The sequence below is a fragment of the Rousettus aegyptiacus genome, unplaced genomic scaffold (genome assembly GCF_014176215.1).
Source record: "Rousettus aegyptiacus isolate mRouAeg1 unplaced genomic scaffold, mRouAeg1.p scaffold_m13_p_6, whole genome shotgun sequence".
In the NCBI taxonomy this organism is placed as follows: Eukaryota; Metazoa; Chordata; class Mammalia; order Chiroptera; family Pteropodidae; genus Rousettus; species Rousettus aegyptiacus.
In genome coordinates, this window is record NW_023416309.1 from 96,357,768 (window position 1) to 96,372,307 (window position 14,540).

At 42.4% G+C, this 14,540-nt stretch overlaps 2 protein-coding genes across 5 annotated transcripts; one reads left to right on the forward strand and one right to left on the reverse strand.

Moving 5' to 3' along the window:
* Positions 1 to 225: 225 nt before the first annotated feature.
* On the reverse strand, positions 226 to 9,836 carry SNX11 (sorting nexin 11). 4 transcript variants are annotated; one of them, XM_016164623.2, is made up of 8 exons: positions 9,714 to 9,823; positions 7,635 to 7,694; positions 6,621 to 6,675; positions 6,106 to 6,192; positions 5,697 to 5,797; positions 4,355 to 4,450; positions 3,922 to 4,134; positions 226 to 3,194 (listed from the first exon to the last, which is right to left on the reverse strand). In XM_016164623.2, the coding sequence occupies exons 3-8, from the start codon at positions 6,660 to 6,662 to the stop codon at positions 2,924 to 2,926; spliced, it is 810 nt and encodes a 269-aa protein (XP_016020109.2). In that variant the 5' UTR covers positions 6,663 to 6,675; positions 7,635 to 7,694; positions 9,714 to 9,823; the 3' UTR covers positions 226 to 2,923. The 4 variants fall into 4 exon arrangements, with proteins under 4 accessions (XP_016020109.2, XP_016020110.2, XP_036079633.1 ...); XM_016164624.2 differs by lacking the exon at positions 7,635 to 7,694 and having other exon boundaries at positions 9,714 to 9,836; XM_036223740.1 differs by lacking the exons at positions 7,635 to 7,694; positions 9,714 to 9,823 and adding an exon at positions 7,155 to 7,620.
* Positions 9,837 to 9,978: 142 nt separating this feature from the next.
* On the forward strand, positions 9,979 to 11,370 carry LOC107520639 (10 kDa heat shock protein, mitochondrial-like). The gene has a single exon (XM_036223742.1). The coding sequence runs from the start codon at positions 10,397 to 10,399 to the stop codon at positions 10,871 to 10,873; it is 477 nt and encodes a 158-aa protein (XP_036079635.1). The 5' UTR covers positions 9,979 to 10,396; the 3' UTR covers positions 10,874 to 11,370.
* Positions 11,371 to 14,540: the final 3,170 nt, after the last annotated feature.

Here is a 14,540-nt window from a genome sequence, read left to right on the forward strand (position 1 = left end):
CTTAGCAATTAGTAAACTGAGGACTGTGGAGGAGGCCTGATTCCTGAGAAATGAAAAAGCAGAGGGATTTTTCTTCTTGTGAGTAGCGGTGGGTTTATTTTAGCTTTTAAAAAAGGTTTTTGTTTTTTTGTGTGTGGAGGAAACCCCTTGTCATACAGAGCTTGAAAAGGACTTCCCACATGAACATATTCTACCACCATTTAAAATTAAAAAAAAAAAAAAAATAATACCATGCTTACCCGAGTGTCCCACATGTGAGTGTAATACTTACCCTGCCCTCCTCACTGGACACTGAGGTCAAATAAAATGATGCATATGAAACTTATGATTTTCATACAAAACCCACCGCCCCCTCCACCCATAAACACACATATGCACATTTCTTTCCACTAAACAAAATGAAACCCACGAGCTTGGGATCACTTATCCTGTGTAACAGATGACTACATTGGGCCATGGAAGTAGCTGCTGAAAGAAAGGTCACTAAATCAGGCACAGAAACTACCTCAAACTTAAATTCTAACAACAACAAAAAAAATACTTTCATTCTACAAAACAGCTCAGGCCACTCACACAGGTCATCAGCCATGGCAGCCAGCCCTTAGTACACATGGGAACAGAGCACATGAGAGACGCAAATGGTGCTGCCTGGATGGAGAGGGAAATCCATCCTTGCCCTTTTTCTGCTAACTCTAAGCCTATAATATTAGAAAATGCCTTTCTTGCTTAGGACATTTCCTTCCATGGCCTATGCTCAACTCTGTATAAGATGGTGAGGAGAGGGTACCTGGCTTAACATTAACTGAGGTGCTATTATATGCACTGCTGTTAATGGATCATTAAAAAAAGCTGGTAGTCAGAAAACTCGCATCCGTGTCTTTGAATGGCTCCTGCCGTCCCAGCAGCCTACCCTGCTGGCAGAACTAGCTGCTGAGCACCAACTCCAGCAAGAAAAGGAACGAACAGAAGAAGGCCAACCCAGCTTGCTGTTTTTTGGCTGAGTAGGGAATTGACACAGACCACCTCCGGCTCCTGTCTGGAAGTTTTGAGATCAGAGAGCTTCAGGCACAGCTGGGTTCACAGCTGCACCATTTGGAGCATTGGACTCATTAATATTCATGAGTCATCCCTACCAATCGGCAGAGCGGATGCCATTAGCTTAGCATCTGTCGGGTTTTTTGTGAGGGTTGTATACGGAGTTTTTTCCCCCTTTTAAATGAACTTCTTTTGACATTTTGGATTTGCCTCTGTAGGTTTTCCATCCTCGTCTTGCTCTGCTGCATCATATAACGGAGAGACTCAGGGGAGGCGGGCAGGAAAGAGGGATGAGTCCCAGCCAGGGCTTTGCATCTGCCTGTTGACAAACTTTATTTCTCTTTCAGCACCTGGCACCTTAGACAGGCTGCGAGGATGAAAGCAGCATCAGGTAAATTACACCTAACAAGGTTCATACCCATAACTGTGAAAAGAGGTAGATCCTGGCTCTTTGGAAGATAATCCTTTTTCCAGTGGTGAACTTGAGCTGCACCACACAATGCAGGAGAACTGCAGTGCACAGTTTTGAACCATTATTTCCACGCTGATAAATTCATGATTTATGAAAGTAACTACTGCCAGCCCTCACTCCCTCCGTCTCTGCTACAGCTTGTTAGACACAAATTGCAACAACAGTCTTAAATAGTTAAATTTTATTTCAGGCCAAAACCCCTCAACTCCGAACTAAATGCCATGACAGTCCCACAGCATAGGCTGGTAGTAAAAGAGCCCACAGAGTGGGACGGTCAGAGGACGGAGGAGAGGGCAAGAAGAACCACACACAAACCGAAGTGCAGAGCAATGCTGGCGGCACTCATCTCCGACAGGCTCTGGCTCTCAGCGGAGAGGAATTATGGCAGCAGGAGGGCAGAATGCCTCATTGTCTGAAGGAAGGCGTGTTGTTCCTCATCTCCATCCCCAGAGTCCTCTCTCCAGGCAGAAACAAAGCCCTTGCACCCCACTGAACCGAACATACGGCCTCCCTACAACACAGCAGAGGGACACTGTGGTGGCTGAAGCCCTAGGGGCAGGGAGCTGTTACTAAGGGAGAAGAAAAGGATTCGGAAAAAAAAACAGAATCCATGCTACCCCTACAGCAAAAAGTGATCACGTAAAATGATCACGTCTCTGCTTTATAACCAGAAGAGACAGTGACAGCCCAGAACAGCCTTTTCCAAAACAAAGCTCCTCGAGTTGTTAACTTTCCACTCTCTGCAAACAACCTCTTTTCTTTCACGGTTGGCCATGAGCTATTTTATGGGTCTCAGGCTCCACAAAGCCAGGCTGAAGTATTGGGATATGCAGGGAACCCCAGCGACAGGAGTCACAGCACCTCTCCATCCACTGGTATTAGTGGAGGAAAAGCAAGGAGGTGAGAGAATAAATATTCACCACCCTGTCCATGCAAGGAGGTAGAGAAGGGGCCAGCCTCTTGGAAACAAAATGCTCCAGTGCCTGCAGCAAAAACAGAGCCAGCGGGACTACAGCTACATAAGCATTTTTCTTGGGACAATATTCAATACTGCAGCTTAAAAGCTGCCACTTACAGGTCTCCAAAACCAGTCACCTGAGGCAGTACTCCTGGGCCTATTAACAAACATCTAAAGAAACTCAGCTCCCAAGATAGTAAACACAGGATTCTATTCAAAACCAACAACAGCCCCTGGGCCTTCTGCTTAACTTATAAACATCCTCACAGTGTTTATTCCCATGGAGGAAGCTTGAGGAGTTGTGACCGACCTCTGTACAACCAACCCAAGCAGAGGTTCGACACTTAGTAGCCCAACCTCCCCAACACTTGCTTTGTGCCCAATCCCACCCAAGTACGATTCCTTGCCTGCATCTTCTCTATCCATCTCGGAACAGAACCCAGAGCTCGGACCAGAGCTCACTTTTCCAAAACTATTTCTAACTGTCCAGGATCCAAAGGCACAGCATGGTCCCCTCCTTCGGATCTCCTCGCAGGCTGAGGAGAGGGTCCTTCATCAGGTCTTGCAGAATCACAGTATGAGGGTGAGGTAGGGGGTGGGAGAGCAGAGCTTTCCAAGGAAGGAGCCTCAGAGTCAACAACGGGAGCCCACACCTCAAAATGGTCCTTTTCTTCCTCAGGAGGAGGTGACGGAGAGCTCCTCCTGCCTGATCTTGGAAGAAAGCAGCAACTGAAAGAGTGGGAAAGGAAAAAGAAGGAACAGATAAACAAAATACATGGATAAACACAAGTGAATAGACAAACAAAAAGGTGGTATATCTATACAAATGGATTGTTATTCAGCCATAAAAAGGATTTAAGTACTGACACACACTACAATGTGGATGAACCTTGAAAACATGCTAAGTGAAAGAAGCCAGTCCCAAAGACCATGTATCTTATGATTCCATCTGTGTGAAATGTCCAAAAGAGGCAAATCCGAACACAGAAAGTAGATTACTGGTTGCCAGGGGCTGGGGATTGGGGAAAATGGAGAGTCATGCCAATGGGCACAAGTTTCCCTTTGGGGTGATGAAAATGTTCTAAAATTGACTGTGGTGACTGATGGTTGCACAGCTTTGTGAAAAAACTCCTGATTTGTACACTAAAAGGGTGAATTTTATGGGATGTGAATTATATCTCAATAGTTATTTTTTAAAAGTGGGAGATAAAGGACAGAATAAAAAAGCCTTTACTTCTTTCTCCCCAGGTTTCAATAGGAGAGCCCACTACCCAGAGATGGGTTCACACAGACCCACCAACCCTTGTGCACGGAATGAGAGAACTATGCGCAAGGAGAACAAGACCTCTTCTGAAAGGCTGCCAACGCTGTGACTTTAATTTCTCTATCAAATGGACACTTCACAGGTAACAGTATTCCTTGTCCTTAGAGTCTCAAAAAAGAGAGCTTCGGTTACCTCTTAGGCTGGTCTCCTTTAGCCGAGTGAGAAGAACCCTGCCTCTCTTCCTGGACCCAGCCACAGTTGGACATAGCATAGCGAAGAATGGCATCAGAAACGGTCATGGGGCTTCGGCCCTGGACACAGGCTTCTATCTCAGGCACTGAGAGCTGGCTTTGCAAGAAGAGGTGTAACTGGCTGTCTGACAGGAGGACAACACTCTGTAGGACCCTGGGGCAAACACAGGTAGGTCAACACAGAGCGTCACCCTGAGGATTTGCTCTCCCCAACCCCATCCACTGAAGGGCTCTGGCTTAAGTGAGCATGAGGGTAAAAAAAAGGCGTCTACCCCAAATGCACCTGTATGTTCAGTGGGCCATCCTGACTGGCACCTTCCCTGCTCCCTGTCCCCGCCTTAGGAGGCAAGTGCTGGCCTGCCATGTCTACTTACTTTTCGAGGAAGTGCTGCAGACCTTGTCGTCGCTTCTCAATGAACTCGTCTGAGCTGCCAAAGAAGGTTGACTTTCCAGGAAGTTCAGGTACAGGCCTGTAGGAGTCACACAGTGTAATACCCAAAGTAAGTGAAACATCCAAGACAGTCATTTCAGCCCCTGATAAGGAAATCCCCTGAAAAGAGGAACAGGTCAATTCAAATATCTTTTAATAAGGTGGCAGGGTGGCTAACACTGACTGACTGCATGTCATGTGTCAGGCACTAAGCTAAATGTTTTACAAACTTTATTTCATGAATCCTCCCAAAAACCTGTGAGAAAGATATTAGTGTCCCCATTTTAGTAGTAAGGAAATAGAATCAAAGAAGTAAATTCCCAGTACCTCACAGGTAGTAAGCAGCAGAGCTGGTATGTGATCCAAGTCTATGACTCCAAAACTCCGTGCTGCTATATTACATTGTTTACAAAACCTACTCCCACCATCAGTTATCATTTTAAAAAGGAAAAATCTTGGACATGGAGAATGCAGGGTCCTTGTGGGTAAATTAAGACTACCTATGCCAGTCCCAGAAAGTCACAAGTTTGGAATTTTCTAAAAGTAGCTGAGTTGCAGCGAGTCATCCACAAACTCTTTACAACTCCTTAGCCAATCCTATGAGGTGCAGCACATACTTTTAAAAACCAATGGCCAGGCTAGGGATGCAAGACCTGTCAGGGGAAGTTTTAACTGGTTTATGGAGGTCTGACCCATGACAATGGCCTCATCAGTCCCACATGGCAACTAACTGGCTACGTCATCAACAAGCCATCTAGCGCCGGTCTAGACCATCCAGTGACCATCCTGCAGTAGAATCACTGTTCTAAATTGTCTCCAGTTTTAGGGGGGTAGGGGAGGAGGTACAAGTGAGGTGCAATATTATTTTCCTAAGGCTCTGTCTATTGTGTCTCTGGAAAAAGGTCCCTGCACGAAAAAAGAAAATAAAAACCACTATTTTTACATGTCAAGTAGACAGGATCGCCACCTGTCAAATAAGTTCAGGTGCTAAAATGGTCCTGATAACAAGTGATAAGTATATTTAAATGCTAGCAGTACATTTGTTGAGCCCTAGACCAATACACATATATATTTAAAAAAAAAAATGTTTTTTGATATTTCTATGACATTGTTAGGTCAAAATACTTTTCTTACTGATTTGAAAATACAATTTAGGAACATGTTTCTCAGTTTCCTTAGTATATGGCATGGCATGTTGCCAAGTTTTCCTCATTGTAAATTCTAGTTCCCAAATAAGCACCTAAAGAGCCGGTCACAGACCAAGACGGAGGCAAGAGTAGACTCACACTAAACCAGCGTTTCTCTGTAGCTGCTTTCTCAGCCACACAAACTCACGGTAGCGGCGACGCACACAGGATGTCTTGGCAGTAAAGGCCTTGCTGTTGGTCTACAAGAGGAAGCATGTGAAAAGGGTTTAGTAGTAAAGGACCAAATTCACATGAACTGCCCATCATCACTCTAACTGAGGATCTAAGCCACTAGGCCAAAGTTCTGATCAGGGGCTCCAACTAGAGCAAGGTGCCACCAAGCAGCCTCCAAGCAACTCTCAGGCATACCCCAAGCTCTCTCTCCTCACCTCCCTCTTTGTCTGTCTCAGGCCTATAAAAAAACATTCACAAACAGGTTCTACCTCAGCACTATCCCTCAGCCCTGGAAAGTGGTGATGATCTCAGTACAGAAGTTTGATGCACTTACATGGAGGAATATCTTATAATCCACATAAGAATTCCAGGAGCCCTCATTCTGCACGCGGGGGTCCTGAACACGCACAGTGATCACCTCCTAGAGGTAAGAAATGCTCCTTCAGCTTCAGCTCAGCCACATAGAAAAGCAGCTTTAACACAGGTTGCCAGATTTTTCAACTAGACAGCACCAACTTTCATTCATTTGTTCACTTATTCATTGAATTCAACAAATATTTCTTTATTTCAAACCCTGTTCTAAGGCACTGGGTAGGTAGAATATGAACAAGAGACAAAAATCCTTGCCTTCACAAAGCTTACATTCTAAGAAACGCAAAAATTAGTCAAAATAGAACCATTTTCCTGTAATGCTACTGCTTACTGATTTCCTTCTCCTGGCTTTACTCTGAGCTCATCAAAACCACCAAGATATTACTGTCAGAAGAACACCACCAAGCAATGATTTGCATCTTCTCCCAAATCCCCTCAAACTTTTACCCACCTATTTCATGGAGACCACATGCTTACCTCCTGCTCCTGGTTCTCCAACATCCTACACCAAAAGCCCATTGGAAGAACACATCTGATGAGGGACAAATGTCAAAAGACAATCATGGTTAGTATGCTTCTATTCTTAAAAATTCTGAAAAATTTTAATAGACCCCACTGGGGAAACCCAGACAAGTTTTTTTGTTCTTTTGAAAAACTTAAGAGGAAGCAAAAAAATTCCTTCACATTAGCTCATTGACAAGCTACAAGCCCTGAGGGACTTGCCCCACTTCTCAGACCACAGCCAAGACCCTTAACCAGGCCACCTCTAGCATGTTCAGGTCTACGCAACATTCACCTCAGGCAGCCAGAACAGGCAGGTTCGAGTGTAAAACCTTTCTGCCTGAACACTGCAGGCAAAGCAGTGTCTTGTGGGCACACACAACACAGCTTTACAAGTGAGCTTAACATCGCCCCCTACTGGCTATTTATGGACAGCCAAATGCCCCAAAACATCAATGTTCCTAAGTCTCTCTTTGTCTTGCTAATAACCACATAGTAAAGCAGTTTTACCTCCCCAGAGGTAAATCGTAGAGCTGGAGAGCGCCAGGAACACTTGAGTGGGTTGCTCAGTTGTGACCTTCCCTTATCTAATTCATTCTCTGGAAACCAAGCCAGTGTTTCTAATCATTTCCTCGCAGGACATTCCATCCGGTTTGTACCTCTGCCCACACGCCCACAGCTGTAGAGGTCGACTCAGGATGTTTTCCGCTCCTTTGTAAAGATTCATTAAAGCCTAAGCTGCTGATTTCCCCCCGTGTGGTAGTTTACATGTGCAAAGACATCACCCACTCTGCCAAGAGGACCATGAAGGTTGCAGCACAGGGTTACTCAAGCCCAAAGGGGCCCATGATGTCATCTTCTGTTAAAATACAGCACTAATCTTGTTACTTCTAGAACCGCTCCAACAGCATCCACCCTGGCTGCCACCTCCACCCCCTTCTTCTCTCTTAAGAGCGGAACAATAAAGTTTAATTTCCCTTTCCAATTTACCTTGAAATGAAACCTGACTTCAGCCAATATGTACTGCCAACAAACGATCCCGGCTGGCTCCTGGGGAAACAAGACTATCTCTAAGATCTCCCTTTCCTCCCCCCATGGCCATTCACACCCACTCATTTTTACAGTCCCACAATTAATTTTAAACGTATTCCCTTATTAGTTCTGCTTTACCATTAGAAGACTATATAATGAGTTTCCTTCTATTTTATGTTTTGCTAACACAAAGCTAACATTTCAAGAGAAGGGGAACTTGTTTACACTACAAAATTAGCAAACAGTTTTTCCAATTCTTTCTAGTATACCAGAAGTTCTCTCCATACACGCTGTACTCAGAGACAAAGCTGCACAGTATATGACAAAACTGTCAAGCAAACCAAAGGTTTTATGATTGCAATATCATCTTAAACAGTGTTCTTGTTAACAATCTGATTTTTCATTTGATGCAGTCCCCATGGAAAGGTAGGAAATTCCAATGCCATGACAACCGATGTATAAATTCCTGGATGTAAGCAATCAAATGGCTGTGACCAAAAAAAAAAGCAGGTCAACTCAACTGACTATGAACAATTAACCGCCTCAGATTTAAATATATATATATATATATATTATTCTTTTTTTAGGCATTTGGTAAATTGCCAGCACAGGAGCAGAGTTAAAAGATTCTGAAATGTCTTTTCACAAAAGTAACGACAGGAGAGATAATGCCAAGAAAAATCATAGTCATCCACAAACTCAGTGGAGCTCACACATCTCCTGTGCCTTGAAAGGTTTGCCAAATTCAGGACTATAATTTAGTAAGTAAATGGTCATCACTTTTCTTGGGCTCAAAAAGAGTTTGCCTAGGGCTCTGCACCATCTCCATGTGCAAGTTCCTCTCCTTTTCTTTGGGCCAAAACCACTGAGAAACAAATAGCTATAAACTGGCTTTTTAAAAAAATCCTAGGACCCCCAAGAAGCTGTACACTTAAATCTAAATTTAAAGGGCACTAAGAAAGTTTCAGTTGTAACTTTCCTTAAAAACACTGGAACAGATACAAAAACCTAGACTCCAAGTAATAACTTCTAGCAACTATTCTCCATTAGATTCCTCCCCCCATAAATGCCACTGCTCAGAGGAAATGAAGCTCAGTTCCCTGGAAGGGAAGAAGGAAGTTCTTAATTTTGGCTCAGTGATCTGAAAGATGGAGCTCTGTGTCATCCAAATAAGGACAGAGTCAGTGATCCCCTCAGCTACTTATGCAACTCAGCACTAACTCCATTTCCTGGGCCCTTTAAATCACATCTAGAGTTTAATTTCTCCACCAGTATCTCCAGGGAGAACCCAGTTATTTGCTTTTTACAAAGCAGATTCCCCGTAAAGCTTTCCAATGTCATAACAATTCAAGGCTCTAGCTTCACTATTTTTGCTACCATTTAAACCTCAGAGATAGCTTAAAATACAAATTAGGTGATAAAAGTATATTGAGCCACCAAGATTCCCATCCCTTCTTACTCATTCTTGAGCCCTTGGTGCCAGATGGCAACTCAAAAATCTCTCCTTCCCAAATAACCCACAGGTGGTAGAGGAAGCTCCCCTGTCTGCTCAAGCTCTATGTGTTCCCAACCAAGCAGCTCTGCTCCTCTGTAACTTGTCATTCCTTCCACTTGGAAGGTAAGTCACAAAGACGACCACAATCTCGCGCAAGAGCCTCCTGTGTCACTGTAAAATACTTTTCACTACCCCTAGTGCTTGCCGTTTGGATAAATGTCCCCAAACTCTTTTACTCCGGTCACTCCCCCTCCATTCTTAACGAACTAGGAGCACAGGGTCACATGGTCCTTCTTCTCCTTTGCCTATTAAGCTTGGGGAGTAAGGAGGAAAGACGCTTTATGTTCCTTTAAAAATAAATGGAAACTCCAAGTTTCCTTCATTGGATCCCGAGCAAGCACCCGCCTTTATCCCGGGAGGCGAGACACCCTTTAGGATGTCAAGCGAAGTCCCTACCCCAAGCGCCACTACTGAAGCTAAGGTCAGCAGCCTTCACCTGAGAGCAGCGCCCACTCCCCACGGCCCCGCCCACACCTCCTCACCTGAGAGCAGCACCCACTGCCCACAGCGACACCGCCAGAGCCCCACCATATAGCCCGTCTCGGCTTCTCCTTCCGGGTAAGTGGCTGGTGCCCCGGTGCACGACGGGAGGCGGCTCGCGACACGCCAATCTCGAGTGCCCAAGACTCCCCGCCCCTGCAGGCCCCGGCTCCTAGTGGCGACCTTGCTCCTGGGGCGGCGCGCTAGGCCCAGCCCAGACCCTGGCTTTAATCCGGACCCAGCGCCACTCGCTCCGCGCGCTGGAGGGTGGGCGCCAGTGCAGGGCCGCTCTTGCCCATCGTTTTCAGACCAGCCAATCAGAAAACTGAGAGCGTCATTAAACATCTGAAAGAGGTCCGGGAGCAGACCAGCTTTAGTAGGTTGTCACCGGGATTTGCATTCTGTAAAATGTGGTCTTGGGTGTTGAGGGGTCGGGGCAGAAAATGTCCCCGTTCCTGGAACCTTACAAAGTCCTGGGAGAGTTTCCAGTTGAACCCCATAGATCGCATTTTCTCAGCGGAGTTATCAAGAGGACTCCAACTTAGATTCGTAAAACCACAGATCAGAGCGAAAATCGAACTGAGGCGGTTCAACAACACACGTTTCCCTCGCCGAAACGAGCCCAAAGAAGGATGATGCAGCCAATTACTAAGAACTATCCGTTGAATATGATGAAGATTTTTTTATGTTGTCGAAATGTCTTTTAACTACCAGTTTACAGATAATGTTAGGGCTGCGTACTGGGAGGCCTTTTCCAAAGTTTACGTGTCCAGACGGCCGGACAGCGGGGCTCTTGCAGCCGCGGCACCGGAGCAGAGTACGAACTGCGGCGCCAGAAGTCATAGCAGGACAAGCATTTAGAAAGTTTCTTCCCCTCTTTGACCGAGCATCAGTTGAAAGGAGTGCTGCGGAAACTGTAACCAAAGGAGGCATTATGCTTACATCAAAATCTCAAGGAAAAGTATCGCAAGCAACAGTAGTAGCTGTTGGATCGGGCTCTAAAGGAAAGGGTGGAGAGATTCAACCAGTTAGCGTGAAAGTTGGAGACAAAGTTCTTCTTCCAGAATATGGAGGCACCAAAGTAGTTCTAAACGACAAGGATTATTTATTTAGAGATGGCGACATTCTTGGAAAGTATTTTGATTTAAATAGTTACTATTGAAATGGCATCCCGTGAAGCTGCTGCCCATTCCACTGAAGTTCTGAGATCGCATCATGTAAATAATTTCCATCTCTTGTAATAAATTAATGATATCCAAAACTAAAAAGATAAAATAAGATAATATTAGGAAAAATAATAGCAAAAAAAAAAGTTATAGTCACAAAGTCTGGAGTTAAGACGACCTGGGCACTATACCCAGCACTCCACTGACCATGTGGCCTTAAACTGGTCTTAATCTTTCTTTGTGAGTTTTAGTTTCTTCATCTGTCAAGTGGAAATTATTGCACATGTTTAAAAGCATCTTTTCTTAAACTTGGTCTCAGGATCCCTTTACAGTCTTAAAAATTATTGAGGACCCCAAGGAGCTTTTGTTTATGTGAGATATTCACCAAATTCTAAATTAAAATGCAGAAATTTAAAAACATTACTTCACCTAAAACCAATAAATTATTATGTGTTAATATAGTTTATGAAATAAACTACACTATTAAAAAGAATAGAGTTGTACTATATTACAATTTTTGCAAATCTCTTTAATGTCTGGCTTACCAGAAGACAGCTGGATTCTCATATTTGCTTCCCCATTCTCTGTTATACTATGTTACCTTGGTCTAGGAAATTAAGAAAATCCTCTCATACAGATTTTTTTAGCCTTCTCTTATAATTGTGGATACCCTTCTTTGACACTAGCAAAAATCAGTAAGTGGTAGTTTCTTAAAAGTTAGTTACTATGGGGAATCTGAAACCATTTGGAAAATATTAGTTTACTGAGAGCTATGCAGATCTTCCAGATATTGATGCATTACATTATTTGGTATTAAAACCACATTTATTAAAATCATCACTGATCTTGTCAGTCTTGTGAAGCTGTTAATCTCACTTTGGTGAATACCGCATTTTCGAAAATTATCATTTTTGCTTAAAAGCTCAAATTTTATCATTGGTAGAAATAATTTTAGTTATTTTCCTTGAAGTGACAAGCCCATTTTGTTCAAATATCCAAATCTGAATAACCAGTCTTTCTTTCAAATAAAAATAGTGTTCTGTGAAAAAGAGCAGCTAGTTCAACTCACACATCTCAAAAATTGCAGAACCATATACTTCACTTAGCAGCGAAAGTGCTTTATGTACTTTTCATCACATAGAACGTTAAAAAGTCATATACTCTAAGAAAGAGATTTCATAAAGTCAATAATTTGAACTGCTTCATCAAGGATAGTCTTAAGTGAAAGTGGCTTTTTAATTCTTTTTTTTTTTTTTTTTTTTTTGCGTAGGTGTGACAGTGAAGAATACCCAAACTAGAGTTGACACCACACTGCCTTGATTCATACTAAAGTGCCAGCATCATCCACCTGGAATATTAATAAATGTTTTAAAATACATTCATTAAATAATTTGAATGTAATATAGGTTTCACAAACAGGGGGTGACCTATCTCAAGCTTATTTTTTCAACAATTTCTAGCAATTGATAATGCAGCCAATCCTTATCATACCAGAAATGCTAGCAAATGATAGCATTTCTGGTATGATAAGTACCTCTCCAAGCAGTGATCCCTTCACTTGAGAAAACCAATCAATGTCAGGGATATGGGTGCATGATTTTAGTAGTGTAGGTTTTGATTAAATTACTGTCCATTACTTCTTGGAAGTCACTGGAGAATCAGACAGCCCAGGAGAAGTAAGAGAAAAAGATGGCTCTTAAGTATACATTTGCCTTTTAAAAGAGTGTTTGTTATCCCCATACCCTTTAGGATGGCTACTATTTAAAAAAAACAAACAAACAAAAAAAAACAAGCATTGTGAGGATGTGGAGAAACTAAAACTATCGTAACTGTTGTGCACTATTGGTAGAAATGTAAAATGGTGCAGCCACTCAGGAAAATAGTATGGCAGTTCCTCGAAAAATTAAAAATAGAATTGTCATAAGATCCAGCGATCCGGTTCTGGAGATATAACCTAAAGAATTGAAGATGGGGTCTCTCGAGAGAGATTCGTACATCCATGTTCATAGCAGCATTATTCACAATAGCTAAAATGTGGAAGCAAATCAAGTGTCAGCAATGGATGAATAGATAAGCAAAATGAAATATATATATGTGCGTATTCATATGTACGTATGTGTATATATATATACATATATACATATGTATGTATATGTGTGTGTGTGTATGTGTATAAATGTATATACATACATATATACCCACAATGGGATAGTCTTCAGTCTTCAAAAGGAAGCAAATTTTAACATATGCTACCATATATGTGCATATGAACCTTGAGAGCATTATGCTAAGTGAAATAAGCCAGTCACAAAAAGACAACTACTATATGATTCCACTTATATGAGATACTTAAAGTAGTTAAAATCATAGAGATATATAGTAGGATGGTGGTTGCCAGGGGCTGGGGAAAGGGAGAAATGGGTAGTTATTATTTAACAGGTAGAGAGATTCATTTTTACAAGACGAAAAGAGTTATAGAGATGGGTGGTGGTGACGGTTGCACAACATTATGAATGTATTTAATACCACTGAACTCTACACAAAAATGGTTAAGATGGTAAATTTTATATTTTACACATACATATGTATATTTACCACAATATTTAAAATTGGGTAAGAAGATGAATCAAAGAATTTCAGACAGTGCAGAAGAAAATATTTTTAAAGTTCTGTACTTCCCCAAATAGAGACAGAATTGAATCCAGTTCAGCCTAATTCCGAGTCCTCGTTCTTTTTTGCAACATCATACTTCCTCCCTTCCCCACATTACTTGTGATATTAGAAACGTAATGTGACAGACACATTTCCTGTGGGCATGAGCAATGTCACTTCACATGTTGTTAAGCAAGATTATTATGACTGAGTTGCCATTACCCTTATAAAGAAAATAAACTCTGAGAGCCTGAATAACTAAAAATGTCACCACTCCTATGGGAAAAGAAAAGAACTAACCCATTTAATCCCAAAAGACTTTCCAAAAATACCTTAATAATGCAGAGATAAGAGTTTAACATCCATCCTTGGCAGATTTCCAGAATAGATTATTAATAAGAGAGCTCTGAGTTGATTGCAGATTAGCATAAACCAGTGGTGCTCTGCTACATAAAAAGAGGTGACCTTTGACCGCCTCAATTCAAAAGTGGCATAGAGCACCAGGACAGTGATGGCTCCCTCTACTTTGAAATATACACATAAAAGCCAGAATTTACTAACAAACTAGATGTGCTAGATCTGAAACTGTTGTGCTATGATGTACAGCTTAAGAAAATGGTCACATTGAGCCTAGAAAAGTGAGACATTAGGGTGAATTTCAGTACTAGAAAGACAATATGAAAGAGAAATTAGGTTTATAGAACAGAACCGTATGCAGCTGCAGAAGCCAGACGTATAGGAAATAGGTGGCATTTACACAGAGAAGCAGAATTCATCTCAGCATGAGGAACTGGGATAGCGGCATTGTATTCAGACAGGAATATGGCTTGGGAGTTAGAAAGAAATAACATCAAATCTTGATTCCACCACTTTTTTGCTGGGTGCTATGGGACAGGTTATACAACCTCTGAGCCTTTTCAGCAAAATGGGAATAGTAATTCTCACCTCCCAGGTGTGTTGTGAGGATTAAAGGACATTAATCAAATACTTAAATTCCCTAGCATGTGGTAA

Coding starts and splice junctions, on each gene's coding strand:
- SNX11 (XM_016164624.2), bottom strand. CDS start 6,662: ATGGGCTTTTGGTGTAGGATGTTGGAGAACCAGGAGCAGGAG. Junction 6,193..6,620: donor TGGAGAACCAGGAGCAGGAG/GTAAGCATGTGG, acceptor TCTTACCTCTAG/GAGGTGATCACTGTGCGTGT. Junction 4,135..4,354: donor CTGCAGCACTTCCTCGAAAA/GTAAGTAGACAT, acceptor TGTTTGCCCCAG/GGTCCTACAGAGTGTTGTCC.
- LOC107520639 (XM_036223742.1), top strand. CDS start 10,397: ATGTTGTCGAAATGTCTTTTAACTACCAGTTTACAGATAATGTTAGGG.